Source organism: Heterodontus francisci, chromosome 18 (assembly GCF_036365525.1).
Source record: "Heterodontus francisci isolate sHetFra1 chromosome 18, sHetFra1.hap1, whole genome shotgun sequence".
NCBI classification, from domain to species: Eukaryota; Metazoa; Chordata; class Chondrichthyes; order Heterodontiformes; family Heterodontidae; genus Heterodontus; species Heterodontus francisci.
Window position 1 is genome coordinate 75560365 of NC_090388.1, and position 16766 is coordinate 75577130.

At 43.9% G+C, this 16766-nt stretch overlaps 1 protein-coding gene across 4 annotated transcripts in view; it reads right to left on the bottom strand.

The window, feature by feature from the left end:
- Nucleotides 1-16766, bottom strand: part of ipo8 (importin 8) — a 236565-nt gene that overhangs the window by 33441 nt on the left and 186358 nt on the right. For all 4 annotated transcript variants that reach the window (XM_068051011.1, XM_068051009.1, XM_068051008.1 and 1 more), the window contains one exon: nt 10608-10733. In XM_068051011.1, the coding sequence (XP_067907112.1) occupies nt 10608-10733 (126 nt within the window). The remainder of the gene's footprint in view (nt 1-10607; nt 10734-16766) is intronic.

Here is a 16766-nt window from a genome sequence, read left to right on the forward strand (position 1 = left end):
AACTCTTTCTGCAGGACCACATCCCTCTTCCTACCTATGTCGTTGCTATCAGTGTGGACCACGACTGCTGGCTGTTCTTCCTCCATCCTCAAGATGCTCTACAGCCATTCAGTGACATCCTTGACCCTGATACCAGGGAGGTAACACACCATCCTGGATTCACATCTGCAGTCACAAAAACGCCTGTCTGTTCCGCTGACTATTGAATCTCCTATCACTATCGCTCTTCCAGTATTCTTTGTGCCCCCATCCCTGTGCAGCTGTGGTGCCATGGCCTTGGCTCTGGCTGCACTCCCCAGATGAACCATCACTTTCCTCAGTATTCAGAACTGAATATCGGTTGGAGAGTGAGACACACTCAGGGGGTCTCCTGCAATACCTGCCTGTTTCGTCTTGGCTGTCTGGCAGTCACCCATTTCCCCCTCTCCCTGCATACGCTTAGATGTGGTCACCCCGCTGCTTATAAACATGCTATTCTCAAAGCTCTCAACCTCATGGATGCTCCGCAGTGACACCAGCTGTGCTCAAGTTCCAAAACCTGGAGCTCAAGTTGCTGCAACTGACGACACTTCCTGCACATATGGTTGGCCAGGACATGAGAAGCGTACTGATGTTCCCACATAGCACAGAATGTGAACTCCAGAGATTGGAGCAGCCCTGCCATTTCTCTATCTATGTGGTAATAAACCTTGCTACTGCTAATAAACCTGGTTACTACAAATAAACCTTGCTACTGCTAATAAACCTTATTACTGCTAATAAAGCTTACTATTAATAAATCTTACTATGGTGAGCAAGCAACGGAAGGATCCATTTACTCAACATAACTGTCAGAAGTTTAACCTTTTATATATACTTGAAGCCACAACTCTTCAAAAATAGGGATCAAATCTCTCAGAACTAAGGTGTAATGAAGCAGCTTGTTTTGGCACAAGTCTTAGATGGCTTTTTTAAAGTAAAGAACCAAAGCCTCCTCTGCCACTGGAGGGTGCAGCATCTGAGTTGCAGTATTAAAATATATTGTCTGCAGTACCACCTTGCACTAATTAATTATGAAACCTCCTCCAATATCACAATTACAGCTCATTTTTAAAAAAAATGACAGAAAAGGCAAGCAATTTAATTTTACATTAAACAACAAGGACTAACCAAGACAAATGGAGTTAAAAGAAACTGATGAAAACTGTGAAGATTGTTCAAAACAAACAATCGCTCAATGTCCATTAAGTCACAAGAAAAGTTAAGGATGAGGAAAGATCATTTGACCTATCAAAGCTCCTGACTCAATAAAACACAGAAAAGTATTTTTTTTAAACTTTAGATTATTTTTTCTCACTCTCCATTTTGTAAGGTCCTTTTTGGATCACATGCTTCTGCCACACAAAGGTGACCAAATGGGCTGATCTGGACCACCAGCAGGTTCACATTCTGTTTTGTTTGAAAACACTTGTAAATTGCTTTGAGACATATTATTACATTAAAGGCACGAGAGAAATGCAATTTGTTACTGGCCAACACCTCCCTGCAATTGCACCTTAATGTGCCAACTAAGTGGAGCTTGGTGGAAGGGATTGTGGGGGGGGGGGGGGGGGGGGGGGGAAAGAGGGGGCGGGGTGGGTAGGGGGACAAAAGTTGAAAACGAGACTGACCACACTGTGGCATGTGTTATGACCGAGGAAGGAGGAGTGCACTGTTTATTCTAGTCCCACTTCTCCACAGGTCACAACATATATTTAAATATTTTCCCACTTACTGATACGGTCAATCATAGACTCCATTTTTCTCCCATAATAAAACACACCAACCAGGTTTCTTTAATAAACAACAAAATTAGCAGATTATAAAACAAGTCTTAACCAGTAATGAAGTAAAGAATAAACACACAGATTGAAATATCAAAGTTTCCTTTTTACCGTAGCCCCTCACACTCACACACATACACTGGTTAACTGGAAAAATAAAGGGATTTTTGTTTTTAGAGCTCTATTACAGGCAAAAAAACACTTGGGCTGAATAATTCCTCGTTCTTGAAGAAGCAGATGAGATATGTTGTGTTCCAAAACTGGCAAACAGTCTGGCCTCCGAGTACACGTAGACAGGTCACTGGGATCTTTTAGAACAGTTCTTCTCAAGCCGCATTGAGAATTAATTTAGCAAGATTTTCTTCAAAGACAGGAGACAAGATGAGTTGACATCGTGGACTTCTCACGGACTTTTAGAGAGGTGCTGGAAAGCTGAGCTGGGTTGTGGTCTTCTCGCCTTCCGTGGGAATTCTCCTCTCTCCTTAGAAGTTCTCTCCCTTTTTTTACAGTTCAACCCTAACTCAAAACAATTCTAAAGCAAAACCGATAACAGGAGGTCAACCTTTGGACCTCCATCAATCTTGACCTGTCACTTCTCTGTAAACAACTTCTCCAGGTGTCCAAAGTTCTCTGTTGTTTATTGAGCTGGAAGTCAGGTGGTTTCCCAGAAAGGCTAATTGTTGTTGTTGCTGGAAATCAGGGGTTTCCCAGAAAGGCTTGTTTTCCTCACAAGACCTCTCAGTGCCTTTACATGGCTCCCTTTGAAAACCCCAAAGTTTAACATTTCTTCAAACTTCCAAAAATGAATCCTCAAAAAAATATATTTAACAAAACATAGAGGAACTTCCGTAATACCTCCATCCTTGGAGGAATGAAACGCCATTTTTAAATGTGTTTCATTCCAAAGTGTAAAAAAAATGAAACATTTTAAAACACATTTTCACATTCACTATTTACCTGCAGTTAATAGAATTCTGCTCTGTATCCTCTTTTCATTCAGATAACTCAAAACAAAGTTAGATTCTCAATAGAACACCTGCAAGAACATTATTTTTGCCTGCAATGTGGATAATCTTTAACTGATAAGGTTTAATAGTAAACTCCATCGGAATGATCCGGCACTCTGGTTTTTAAATTTTTCCACAAAGGGTTATGATCAGTATTTACCAGTGTCTCTCCGTAGTTGTGGCTGACATAGACTTCAAAATGCTTAAGAGCCAATAACAGACCTAGGGTTTCTTTTTCCACTGTTGAATATCTTTTTTGGTGTTGATTTAGCTTTTTGTAAAAGTATCCCACTGGCCTTTCTATACCTGATTCATCGTCTTGTAACAGGACTGCACCGACTCCAGGTCACCAGCATCAATTGCTACCTTGAAGGGCTTAGTGAAATCTGGAGTATCCAACACTCGTTCATTAATCAAAATGGCTTTCAGCTTCTCAAAAGATGCTCGGCATTCCCCTGACCACACTACCTTGGTTTTCTTTTTCTGTAATAAATCTGTCAGTGGAGCAGCTTTGATACTGAACTTTGGGGGTGGTGGTTGAAGTAGAGTTTGTAATAAATGGAATACAGATACGGGTTCTTAATGTCCTTGGTATAATGTCCTCAATGGAAGTTAAGGTCTTGGAGTCTTTGCTGGGGCCACGTGCACAATTCCAGGCTTGCTTCTGTGGTACCAGAAAGCCGAAGGGAGGCTTTGTCTGTAGTCTTGAAGTGTAAAAGCTGCCACCGTGGTTCTCCTGGGACTTTGCTGGAGAGAGAGACAGAGAGAGATGTCCTCCTCTTGAAGTTCAGAATGCAGTCTGTTTTCTTTCTGTGAGGCACAATTCAAAAGCCCCAGACTTACCAGCAGGTAGGTCATGTGACCATCTCTTTGTTTGAAACAGCAACTTCTTGGAGGGCTGTTGGATTTCAAAGTCTTTGAGAAATACTCGATTAGGGGTGGAGTTTGGCTCTCACAAGGTCAAAGAGTGTTGATCACCACTATTGCCAAGATCAATCTTGATACTTGAATCAAGGAGCACCCCCATTATCTCTTTATTCATCTGTCTCTCAGCCAGCCCTCGTCTTCACAGAATGCAAACGTGCAACCATGTTTTCAGCTGTTGAGTTCGGCTTTTTTTTAAAAAAGTTATTTGCAATGTCAAGTAAATAGTTTCAAGCAGTGTCCCATACCACCAAATTAATCTTTCCATTTGGCAGATGTGGTTTCTGCCACACTACCAAAACTTGTTTTCGTAGCCACATCGCCTTCTTCAGCGACTGTCTCCGGCTCCCGCCACTTGTACACACTTGACCTCTCTCTCCAGAAGCACCACCTCACATTATCTCAAAGCTGTTCTGCTCTGCAGTTTCATTTCATCCTTCATCTTATCCGACACGTTAACAAAAAACTTCTACTCTTTCTTTCAGGTGTTAAGGAATGCAAGCTCCAGCAGCTCAGAATACCAACGCCCCTCCAGATCCGTCTTCAACTTCACTTCCTTCTTCTCCTAATCTGACCCCTTGCCGAGTATTCACAATACCCTCTGACCTTCCTATCTCTGACACGGAACGATCTGTACTTAACGAAGGAGTCAGTTTTACCCCCTTACGCCACCACCTCAATGAATTTCATGCTCGGCATGATGTTGAGCTCTTCAGTCGTCTTCGCCTACGGGCTTCTTTGACCAGGAGTCCTGACTTTCACCTGCCTCTAGTATTCTCCCTCCACCTGGACTTCTCCCTCTGGCCCGTTACCCACTCTTGATCTTCTCATTGAGAATTGTCGACATGACATCAGCTGCCTCAATTTCTCCGCTCCCTTTGCTCACTCTAATCTGTCTCCTCCGAATTTGCTGCACTCCATTCTCTCAGGACTAACCCCATCATTGTGATCAAACCTGCTGACAAGGGTGGCGCTGTTGTTGTCTGGCATACCGACCTCTACCTTGCAGAGACTGAGCGCCAACTCTCAGGCTCTTCTTCCTACCTCCCCCAGACCATGACCCCACCACCGAACATCAAGCCACTGTCTCCAGGACTGTCACTGACCTCATCTCCTTCGGAGATCTTCCCTCCTTCGCTTCCAAACTCATAGTCCTGCAACCCCGGACAGCCCGTTTCTACCTCCTTCCCAAAATTCACAAACAGGACTGTCCTGGTAGACCCATCGTTTCCGCCTGTTCCTGCCCCCTGAACTTATTTCTTCCTATCTTGACTCTATCTTTTCTCCCCTGGTCCAGTCTCTTCCTACCTACATCTGTGACTCTTCTGGCACCCTACATCATTTCAACAATTTCCAGTTTCCTGGCCCTAACCCGCCTCTTCTTCACTATGGACGTCCAATCTCTCTACACCTCCATCCCTCACCAGGATGGTCTGAGGGCTCTCCGCTTCTTCCCCGACCAGAGGCCCAACCAGTCCCCATCCACCAACACCCTCCTCCGCCTGGCTGAACTTGTTCTTACATTGAACCACTTCTCCTTCAACTGCACTCACTTCCTTCAAATAAAGGTATTGCTATGGGTACCCGCATGGGTCCTAGATACATCTGTCTCTTTGTGGGGTATGTCGAACATTCCTTGGTCAAGTCCTACTCAGGCCCACTCCCTCACCTCTTTTTCCGGTACATTGATGACTGTATCGGTACGGTTTCCTGCTCCCGTCCCGAACTGAAAAGCTCTATCAACTTTGCTTCCAATTTCCACCCTTCTCTCACCTTTACATGGTCTATCTCTGACACTTCTCTGCCCTTTCTTGACTTCTCTGTCTCCATCTCTGGGGATAGGCTGTCTATTAATATTCATTATAAGCCCACCGACTCCCACGGCTATCTTGATTACATTTCTTCACACCCTGTTTCCAGTAAGGACTCCATTTCATTCTCCCAGTTTCTCCATCTCCGACGCATCTGTTCTGATGATGTAACCTGCCATGACAGCACTTCTGACATGTCTTCCTTTTTCCTTAACTGAGAATTCCCCCCCCCCACTGGGGTTGACAGGGCCTTCAACTGTGATCGACCTATTTCCCTCACCCCTTCCCCTCGCTTCCAGAACAGCGACAGGGTTCTCCTTGTCCTCATTTTCCACCCCACCAGCCTCCACATCCAAAGGATCATCCTCTGCCATTTCGCCACCTCCAGCGTGATGCCACCACCAAGCACATCTTCCCCTCCTCTCCCGTCAGCAAGCCGAAGGGATCGTTTCCTCCACAACATCCTGGTCCACTCTTCCATCACCTCCTACACCTCATCCCCTTCCCACGGCACCTCCCCATGCAATCGCAGGAGGTGTAATACCTGCCCTTTTACTTCCTCTCTCCTCACCATTCAAGGCCCCAAACATTCCTCCCAGGTGAAGCAGCGATTTACTTGTACTTCCTTCAATTTAGCATACTGTATTCGCTGCTCACAATGCGGTCGCCTCTAAATTGGGGAGATGAAATGCAGATTGGGTGACCGCTCTGCGGAACACTTCCACTCAGACCCCGAGCTTCCGGTTGCTTGCCATTTCAACACATCCCCTGCTCTCATGTCCACATTTCTGTCCTTGGCCTGCTGCAGTGTTCAAGTGAACATGAACGCAAGCTCGGGGAGCAGCACCTGATCTTTCGATTCGGCACTCTACAGCCTCACAGACTCAACCTTGAGTTCAACAATTTCAGAGCATGACTGGCCTTTTTTTTCTGAAACATATTTTTTCTAATTTTTAGATTTTTTAAAACCATGTGCCTGTTCTTTCATCTGGACAGCGTTGCTCATTACTCTGCCATTAACACTCTCTCTGGACTAATGATTTGTCTTTCAGCACAAGCATTAGCATGCTCTTTGCCTTTGTCCCATGAGAGCTTTGTTATTTAATCTCTCCTGCCCTCTGCCCTATCACACACCTTCCCTTTTGTTCTCTTCCCCACAAACCCCCCCACCCCCAACTCTTCACTTGCTTAAAACCTGATTATTTTCTAACCTTTGCAGTTCTGATGAACGGTCACAGACCTGAAATGTTAACTCTGCTTCTTTCTCCACAGATGCTGCCTAAACTGAGTACTTCCAGCACTTTCTATTTTAAATTTACTTTACCAATTCTCTTGATCACTTTATATGGACCACTGAACACTTCACCCCCTGGTTCAAATGTTTGGGTTGCAGCATGCTTGTCTGCCCATTTCTTCACAGTTGTTTCGGAAGTTTTAAGTTGGTCCTGAGCCACTTTGCAAGCTCTCGTGAGCCGTTCCCGGAACACGGATACATAATCTAACACAGAAGATTCATCCCTCTGTTCTAAAAACCTTTGTTTAATTAGTTTTAGAGGACCTCTTATCTTATGTCTATAAACTAATTCAAAAGGACTAAAACCAGTTGATTCATTAGGTGAATCCCTAATGGCAAACAAAAGAAATTCCAGCCCTTTATCCCAATCATGGGGATATTCATGACAGTATGCCCTGATGTTCGTTTTGAGGGTCAGATGGTACCTTTCTAAAGCTCCTTGTGTCTGTGGGTGGTATGCCGAAGACTTTAGCTGTGTTATACCCAAATTACCCATAACTTCCTGAAAAATTTTAGACATAAAATTGGAACCTTGATCCGACTGAATCTCAATCGGTAATCCATATCTTGTGAAGAACTAGGTTAACTTCTCTACCACTACCTTAGCAGAAATTGTTCTCAAGGGAATGGCCTCTGGGAACCGAGTAGCCATATCCATGATAGCGAGTATATATTGGTGTCCCACTTTTGTTTTTGGTAAAGGTCCTACACAGTCTACCAACACCCTACTAAATGGGGTCCCCAATAACCGGTATAGGAATTAGAGGTGCCGGTCTTATGGGAGCTTGGTAGTTTTCCCACAATCTGGCACATATGGCATGTTTTACAAAAGTGCACCATGTCCTTGGAAAGACCTGGCCAGTACAAATGTCAACTTATACATGATTTGGTCTTTGGGATCCCCACATGTCCCACTATAGGAATTTCATGTGCTATCCTTAATAGTTCCCAGTGATACTTTGGTGGTACCACTATCTGATGAACTACTGTCGATTCTTCGTCCACAGGTCTGTAAGGAGGTCTCCACTTCCTCATCTGAATCCCATCTTTAACATAATAGCCTTCTGGAACTCCTTTTGGCTCAGCTTCTATTAGAGCTGATTGTGACACTTTATTTAATTCTGTATCAGCTTGCTGAGCCTTGATCAGAGAAGACTTATTGAACATTTCCTTTGGATTATCCAAATCCCCAAAGAAAGTTTCAGATATTCATCTATCTGAATGTGCTGCCAATTTTACCTCCGACCATAGAGCTTGTTTAGCCATTGCTCGGGTTACTACACAAGGAGGAAAAATTCCCAGAACTTTTTCCTGCAACTGTTCTGTCTCTTCAACTTCACTTGGCTTTCTGTGACTACTGGAGAAGAAATTACTTTCGCTCAGGCCAAATCATTCCCAAGCAATAGGTCAACTCTGTCTACTGGCCAACTATGGACAACTCCCACAGCTACTGTTCCAGACATTAGGTCACACTCTAGGTGCAACTGATACAAAGATACGGGTATATACACCCTGCCAATATCGTTCACCAAAACTTCAGCATTCAGTGCGCTCTCTAGTGGAAATGTTATGTCTTTTCCCAGCAAGAGTTTGGGTGGCTCCTATATCCCCAAGTGTAACTCTCGGTTTGCCTGCCTCACTTCAGGGATAAGGAGTTACATTTCCTTTTGACAACAATTCCCTATAACTCTCAGGTATCTTATTCACAACCCCTGCACTCACTGTTTTTTTTTAACCTGGCCTTACAACTACAGTCAGAGCTACAGCCTGATCTGCTGTACTCTTGGTCAGGTCCACTTTCTCTACATTGATTTTGTGTACCCCAATAAGTCCTATTGGTTTACCCCGCAACATCCAGCATTCTGCATGAAGGTATCCCACCTTGTGACAATGTTAACACTTAGGCTTCTGGACCTCACTTCCACCCTCAGCATCTTCCTTTCTGGCCAGAAGAGGAGATCCTGGGGCGCTCCCAGCCTTCCCTTCCTGTCCCTGGCTACTTGCCTTCCTTTCACTCTCTCACCTTCGATACTTCTCGGGTTTGTGAGGATGACGGACAAAGGGGTTGGGTTTATAAACAAGCACATAATCATCGGTAATTTCTGCTGCCTGTCTGGCTGTTGAAACTTTCTGGTTCTCTAGATGGGTTCTTACTAATGGAGGAGTAAATTTTAAAATTCTTCCAGGAGAATTAGTTCCCTAAGGTTCTCACACGTGGCCTCCATCTTTAATGCCCAAATCTAACAATCAAAATTAATTTGCTTTACCCTCTCAAATTCTTTTTGTCTGCCCAGACAATCTCTGGAGGTTCCGAAATTTTTGCCTGTACACTTCCGGGATTAACTCATACGCAGTCAGAATAGCCTTTTTTGCCATCTCACAATCTGCAGAAGCCTCCTCAGGAAGCATGGAATAACCTTCATGAGCTCTGCCCATCAATGTGCTTTGCATAAGCAGTGTCCAACTTTCCTTTGGTCACTTCATCTGTTTGGCTATCTTTTCAAAAGACATGAAAAATGCCTCCATGTCCCTTTCCTCAAACCTAGGGATGATTTGTACAAATTTAAACAGCTCTCCACTGGGTCCTGGGCTAGAGTCAGATCTTTCCTCACCAGAACTTTCCTTGGAGCCAAGGCCATTCTTTTGTCTTAGTTCTACCTTTTTAAATTCAAATTCCTTTCCTTCTCTTTCCCTTTCCTCAAGTTCAAGTTTCTTCATTGTCAATTCTCTTTCAAGTTCATATTTTTTCAATTTTTTTTCCCTCTTTTTTCTGTTCAAACTCAAGCTAATTCAACTGTACTACCCTCTGGTTTGCTTTATTCTTCTTCCAATTGCAAATGTTATGCTATTACTTCAATTATGTCTGTTTTCTTAGCTCCTGGTTTTAACTTTAACACCAACAGCTCTGCCAAATTCTTTAGTTTATCTTTGAGTCATTGTTTCAAATCACTCAGGGATACATCCTCCTTCCCTAGAAAAGTCACAGCAACTGTTAAAGACATTCCGGTTGAGTATCCTTTAATCTACTGCTAAAGAAACCTGGTTCGTTTCATTTTTATCTTTTATTTATTATTACCCCACTAACATACATCATCAGCGTTGGGTTTATCCCGCAAAGCGCCCCCAATTATATGTTACGACCGAGGCAGGAGGAGTACACAGTTTATTCTAGTCCTACTTCTCCACAGGTCACAACGTATTTTTTTTTCCCCCCACTTACTCATACGGTCAATCATTGACTCCATTTTTATACAAAATAAAACACACCAACCAGGTTTCTTTAATAAACAAGAAAATTATCAGTTTATTTTAAAACAGGTTTTAACCAGTAACGAAGTAAAGCATAAACACACAGATTGAAATATTAAAGTTCCCTTTTTACCTTAGCCCCTCACACTCTCACATACACCGGTTAACCGGAAAAATCAGGGGATTTTTGTTTTTAGAGCTCTATTACAGACAAAGAAAAAAAACTTGGGCTGAATACTTCCTCAATCTTGAAGAAACAGCAGATGAGATATGTTGTGTTCAGGGCTCAATCATCCCCTCTCCCTACCAATACAAAAGCCCATGCATTCCACTTGCTCCAAGCAAAAGCATTGTCCATCATTTTCACGAGACAATAAATGTACAAAAGCAACAATGCCAACCATCTAATCCTTTTCTTCTAATGCAGACATCACTCACCTTACATTTATGTTCTTTTCAATATGATGAACCTAACCATCTCAATAGTAAATGTTCTCAACCAAACAAAATTGTCACTGACCTCCTTGTGAGCCTCCACTACAGTCAAGATGGTGTCTATTGTGTTCAGGATGCCCATAGCCATCACAGTTTTGTCTTCTATCTCTTCATAAGCATCACTCTGGAGGACTTTGCTGAAGGTCATGGCCTGAGAAGGAAAACAAGAAGCCTTGTATTTACACACTGACCCCTGCCATGTTGTTTGGAAATATGCAGGCACGAACAACACATCGCAGAGGCTTCATCTTGCACACACTATACATAAAAATTAGTGATGACGGGTAAGAGGGAGTGCTAAAGGCAGCAGCAATATCTGAGGCATTAAGAAATCAGTGTGAACTCAGGAGTCTTTGGCTCTCAGTTTAGGATAGTACCTGGGCTGAACATAGTTGCTGTCTTTAATCATCACTCCAGTTATTCACTAGTTACAATGTTAACAACCATCATGGTGCACTGATTCCAATATAAGATTGTATGAAAATAGTAGTTGCGGTATTAGGTTCCAACCAGGCAGTACCACTATGAGATAAAAACAAAAAATGCTGGAAATAACTCAGCAGATCTGGCAGCATCTGTGAAGAGAGAAGCAGAGTTAATGTTTCAGGTCAATGACCTTTCATCAGAACTGGCAAAGGTTAGAAATGTAATAGGTTTTAAGCAAATAAAGCGGGGGTGGGGCAAAAGATAACAAAAGGGAAGGTGTTGATAGGACAGAGGGTCACAGAGAATAACTGACAAGAAGATCATGGAGCAAAGGCAAAGGGTGTGTTAACGGTGTGGTGAAAGACAAAGTGTTAGTGCAGAGGGGGTGTTAAATGAAAGAATAATGAACAGCCCTAGCCAAATGCACAAACATGAAAAAAATGTGGGCAGGCACATGGTTAAAAAAATGAATGATGAAACAACCTAAAACAAAATAAAAAGGAGGGCCAGTCATGCTCTGAAAAGTACCACTATGAGATGTATGGTGTCCAATTCAAATTTCTCTTGGCTGGGAGAATTTTGTGTCGCTTACGAATTTAAATCCCTCCATGGCCTCTCCCTTTTCTATCTCTATAACCTCCTCCAGCCCCAAAACCCTCCGAGAACTGCTGTCCTCCATCTCTGGCCTTTTGTGTGTCAGTCACTTCCTTCACCCAACCACTGGTGGCCCTGCTTGGGTAGGTCAGCCATGATCATATTCAATGGCGAAACAGGTTTGGAGGGCCAAATTGCCTATTTATGCTTCTATTCTTATGTTAGTTATGCCTTCAGCCATCTTGGCCCCAAGATCTGGAATTCCCTTCCTAAACCTCTCCAACACCTCTCTCCTCATTTAAGACACTCATTAAAACCTAACTTTTTTTTAAACCAAGCTTTTGGTCACCTATTCTAATAACTCCTTCTTTGCCCCGGTGTTAAATACTAACTTAATCAGACAAAAGTTATCATCTTGGGGGTGTCTTACAATGTTAAACCTGTTTTAATTTTAAGTGCACCAAATGCGTGGGCAGGAGTGCTGCAATATCACAATATTTAAATAAGGTTTAAATAAAGAACGATCAAGCGATCTAAGGGATCCCTCTAAACACTATGTAAAGCTAATGTGACACCATCCTGGAGATTAGCATCACCAGCAATGACAGAATTCTAGCCAGCCAGTGCAGGGTTTTGAAAACTACATGCCAGCTATAATCTAACCCTTAGGATAGTGACAGTCAACCTTTCAGAGATTGAGCTTTTAATAAGAAAAATACCGGGCAAACAGCTGCAAGTGTTCAGCTAACATGCAACACATCTAAAGTGCCTCACTGCTGTCGTCAGTTCTACAAAGGACAGGTTATTTAAATTCAGGAGCATTGTTGTTAGCGTGAAAACTGCATGCACTTTAAAACTGATATTTTTAATGGAACCAAAGCTCATTTTTTGTTGATCACCTCTTGCAATCTCCGGTCCCGCTCCCTGAGAAGTACTGGTTCCATTCCACAGTAAACAGTACTCGACTGCATGCAACTGCTGCAGCCAGCCACAGAACCACAAAACCATGATTATGTCGGAAGGTCTAAGAGCTACATGCAGCTCATGTGTTGCGTGTTGGCCACTTCTGCCTCAGGGAGTTCATGGTTATATCTTTACATGCCAAACAAACTGCTCATTGAGTCAGTTGCTGACAGAAGAAAGGCCTTTCACATTTCTCTAATCGTAGTCTATCCAAAAGGAGAAATATTTTTGATAATTGCTCCTGTGAAGCACCTTGGGACGTTTTACTACATTAAAAGCACTATATAAATGCAAGCTGTTATTACACTCAGAAGGAGCCGCGATGAAATAAACAATTAACTGGAGAAATTATGAAATGCAAAAGGAAAAAACTGTGGCACTTGACTACCCAGCAAAATGGAAGATGAGGTCAGGTGATACATTCCCCCCAACCCCTTGCACTGGTGTTTGCTGAAGATGAAATACGTTAACTCTTATCTGAATTAGCTTTGAGGAGAACCCACTGAAATTGAAAGGAGCCCATTACATATTGGTGACTCTTATCTACAGGAATGAACTAACAAAGACTTTTTGCAGACAGCCTGTCTCTGTGGCCAAGGTGAGCACAATGGGTGTGAAGAACACCACTTCATCAAAAATGGGCTACAATGAGAGGCCATCATGCAACAATGGCTCCCATATCCTGGAGCATTGAATGGTTACCACAGGGAAATGAAAACTTAAGTTACCTGACCGAGACTCAAACTTGAGGATTTCTATTGCCTCAAAAGGTAGTCTTCGGGAGAGAGAGGGAGATCAGCCAAAGAAGACACTGAAAGCCACATTCCAGTAAAAGGCTGTGAGATTGGTCCAGCTAAGCAAGAAGCTCTGCTGCTGACACTAAACTTCAACTTGCTGCAGAGGAGAAATTAAAAGGTGACATTTAAAAAAAAACTCCCCACCTGCGAAAGTACACCAGGAATTTCCACCACAGTCTCCAGACTTCGGTTTTAACCACTGGAAATCTACAACACCTCAGCAAAACCAAGACTGCAAACATCCAGGCCTGTAGCTTTGAAAAGACTTTCCTTCCAGGAAGATTTGAGAGGTTTCTGTAAACCACAAACTCTTACACCACATGGGACTTTAATTGCATCTTACCCTTTTCCTTCTATTTATCTATCCTTATGTGTGCACGTGTGTGTGAATGTGCTCGTGCATGTAAGAGCGGGTGACGGTTGCGAACAATTCGGATTTTGCTGTTTAAATAAAAATTTAACCTTCCTTCTTGTTAAAACCTTTGAGAAAAACCTGTCACTGTCTGTTTATTTGGCAAACAAAAGTCAGGGGCTAAACACCATTTTAAAAAAACTGTCCAAGGTCAGTTGGGAGGGGAAAAGTGGAAGTCACCCATTCCATTTCCCCAGCTGTCCATAACAATTGCAATAATTCATTACTCAAAACATTAAAATTTGACGAATTACTTTGTACAGCAGGAACAGTTTAAAGCTTGATTCAGTTAATAGTTCTCATCTTGGAATCTAAACTTTGTGGGTTCAAAACCCACTCCAGAAACTTGAGCACATAATCGAAGCTGACACATTAGTGCAGTACTGATGGAGTACTGCATTATCATTTGTGTCATCCTTCAGATGAGGCCATGCACTGTGACCTGATCTGCCTGTTTAAAAGCCTGATGGTAGTATTAAAAAAAGGAGCAGGGTATCCAATCTAACATTCCTCCCTCAACCAACACCACCAAGTGATTATCCGGATATTTGTGGAATCCTGCTATGCACAAATTAGCTAATGCTATGTTTGCCTACAGACCAACAGTGACTGCATTACAAAAGTGCTTTGAGACATCCTGAGGATGTGACAGGTGTGAGATAAAGGCAAGTTCTTTTCTCCTTACTACAACTATGTGCAATAATTTCCATCAGGTGCCTAGAAATTAGTTGATCATTGCAGAATTTCTCACCCACAGCTGTTACAAAAATTTCTAAATTCACTTGTAACAGCCCTTCAAAACACTCCCACAGGGGATGCTGAGACCAAGTGGGCCCACATCAGAGACGCCATCTATGAGTCAGCTTTGACCACCTACGGCAAAAGTGCGAAGAGAAATGCAGACTGGTTTCAATCTCATAATGAAGAGCTGGAACCTGTCATAGCCGCTAAGCGCATTGCACTGTTGAACTACAAGAAAGCCCCCAGCGATTTAACATCCGCAGCACTTAAAGCAGCCAGAAGCACTGCACAAAGAACAGCTAGGCGTTGCGCAAACGACTACTGGCAACACCTATGCAGTCATATTCAGCTGGCCTCAGACACCGGAAACATCAGAGGAATGTATGATGGCATGAAGAGAGCTCTTGGGCCAACCATCAAGATCGCCCCCCTCAAATCTAAATCGGGGGACATAATCACTGACCAACGCAAACAGATGGACCGCTGGGTTGAGCACTACCTAGAACTGTACTCCAGGGAGAATGCTGTCACTGAGACTGCCCTCAATGCAGCCCAGCCTCTACCAGTCATGGATGAGCTGGACATACAGCCAACAAAATCGGAACTCAGTGATGCCATTGATTCTCTAGCCAGCGGAAAAGCCCCTGGGAAGGACAGCATTACCCCTGAAATAATCAAGTGTGCCAAGCCTGCTATACTCTCAGCACTACATGAACTGCTATGCCTGTGCTGGGACGAGGGAGCAGTACCCCAGGACATGCGCGATGCCAACATCATCACCCTCTATAAAAACAAAGGTGACCGCGGTGACTGCAACAACTACCGTGGAATCTCCCTGCTCAGCATAGTGGGGAAAGTCTTTGCTCGAGTCGCTCTGAACAGGCTCCAGAAGCTGGCCGAGCGCGTCTACCCTGAGGCACAGTGTGGCTTTCGTGCAGAGAGATCGACCATTGACATGCTGTTCTCCCTTCGTCAGATACAGGAGAAATGCCGTGAACAACAGATGCCCCTCTACATTGCTTTCATTGATCTCACCAAAGCCTTTGACCTCGTCAGCAGACGTGGTCTCTTCAGACTACTAGAAAAGATCGGATGTCCACCAAAGCTACTAAGTATCATCACCTCATTCCATGACAATATGAAAGGCACAATTCAACATGGTGGCTCCTCATCAGAGCCCTTTCCTATCCTGAGTGGTGTGAAACAGGGCTGTGTTCTCGCACCCACACTTTTTGGGATTTTCTTCTCCCTGCTGCTTTCACATGCGTTCAAATCTTCTGAAGAAGGAATTTTCCTCCACACAAGATCAGGGGGCAGGCTGTTCAACCTTGCCCGTCTAAGAGCGAAGTCCAAAGTACGGAAAGTCCTCATCAGAGAACTCCTCTTTGCTGACGATGCTGCTTTAACATCTCACACTGAAGAGTGCCTGCAGAGTCTCATCGACAGGTTTGCGTCTGCCTGCAATGAATTTGGCCTAACCATCAGCCTCAAGAAAACGAACATCATGGGACAGGACGTCAGAAATGCTCCATCCATCAATATTGGCGACCACGCTCTGGAAGTGGTTCAAGAGTTCACCTACCTAGGCTCAACTATCACCAGTAACCTGTCTCTAGATGCAGAAATCAACAAGCGCATGGGTAAGGCTTCCACTGCTATGTCCAGACTGGCCAAGAGAGTGTGGGAAAATGGCGCACTGACACGGAACACAAAAGTCCGAGTGTATCAGGCCTGTGTCCTCAGTACCTTGCTCTATGGCAGCGAGGCCTGGACAACGTATGCCAGCCAAGAGCGACGTCTCAATTCATTCCATCTTCGCTGCCTTCGGAGAATACTTGGCATCAGGTGGCAGGACTATATCTCCAACACAGAAGTCCTTGAAGCGGCCAACACCCCCAGCTTATACACACTACTGAGTCAGCGGCGCTTGAGATGACTTGGCCATGTGAGCCGCATGGAAGATGGCAGGATCCCCAAAGACACATTGTACAGCGAGCTCGCCACTGGTATCAGACCCACCGGCCGTCCATGTCTCCGCTATAAAGACGTCTGCAAACGCGACATGAAATCGTGTGACATTGATCACAAGTCGTGGGAGTCAGTTGCCAGCATTCGCCAGAGCTGGCGGGCAGCCATAAAGACAGGGCTAAATTGTGGCGAGTCGAAGAGACTTAGTAGTTGGCAGGAAAAAAGACAGAGGCGCAAGGGGAGAGCCAACTGTGCAACAGCCCCGACAAACAAATTTCTCTGC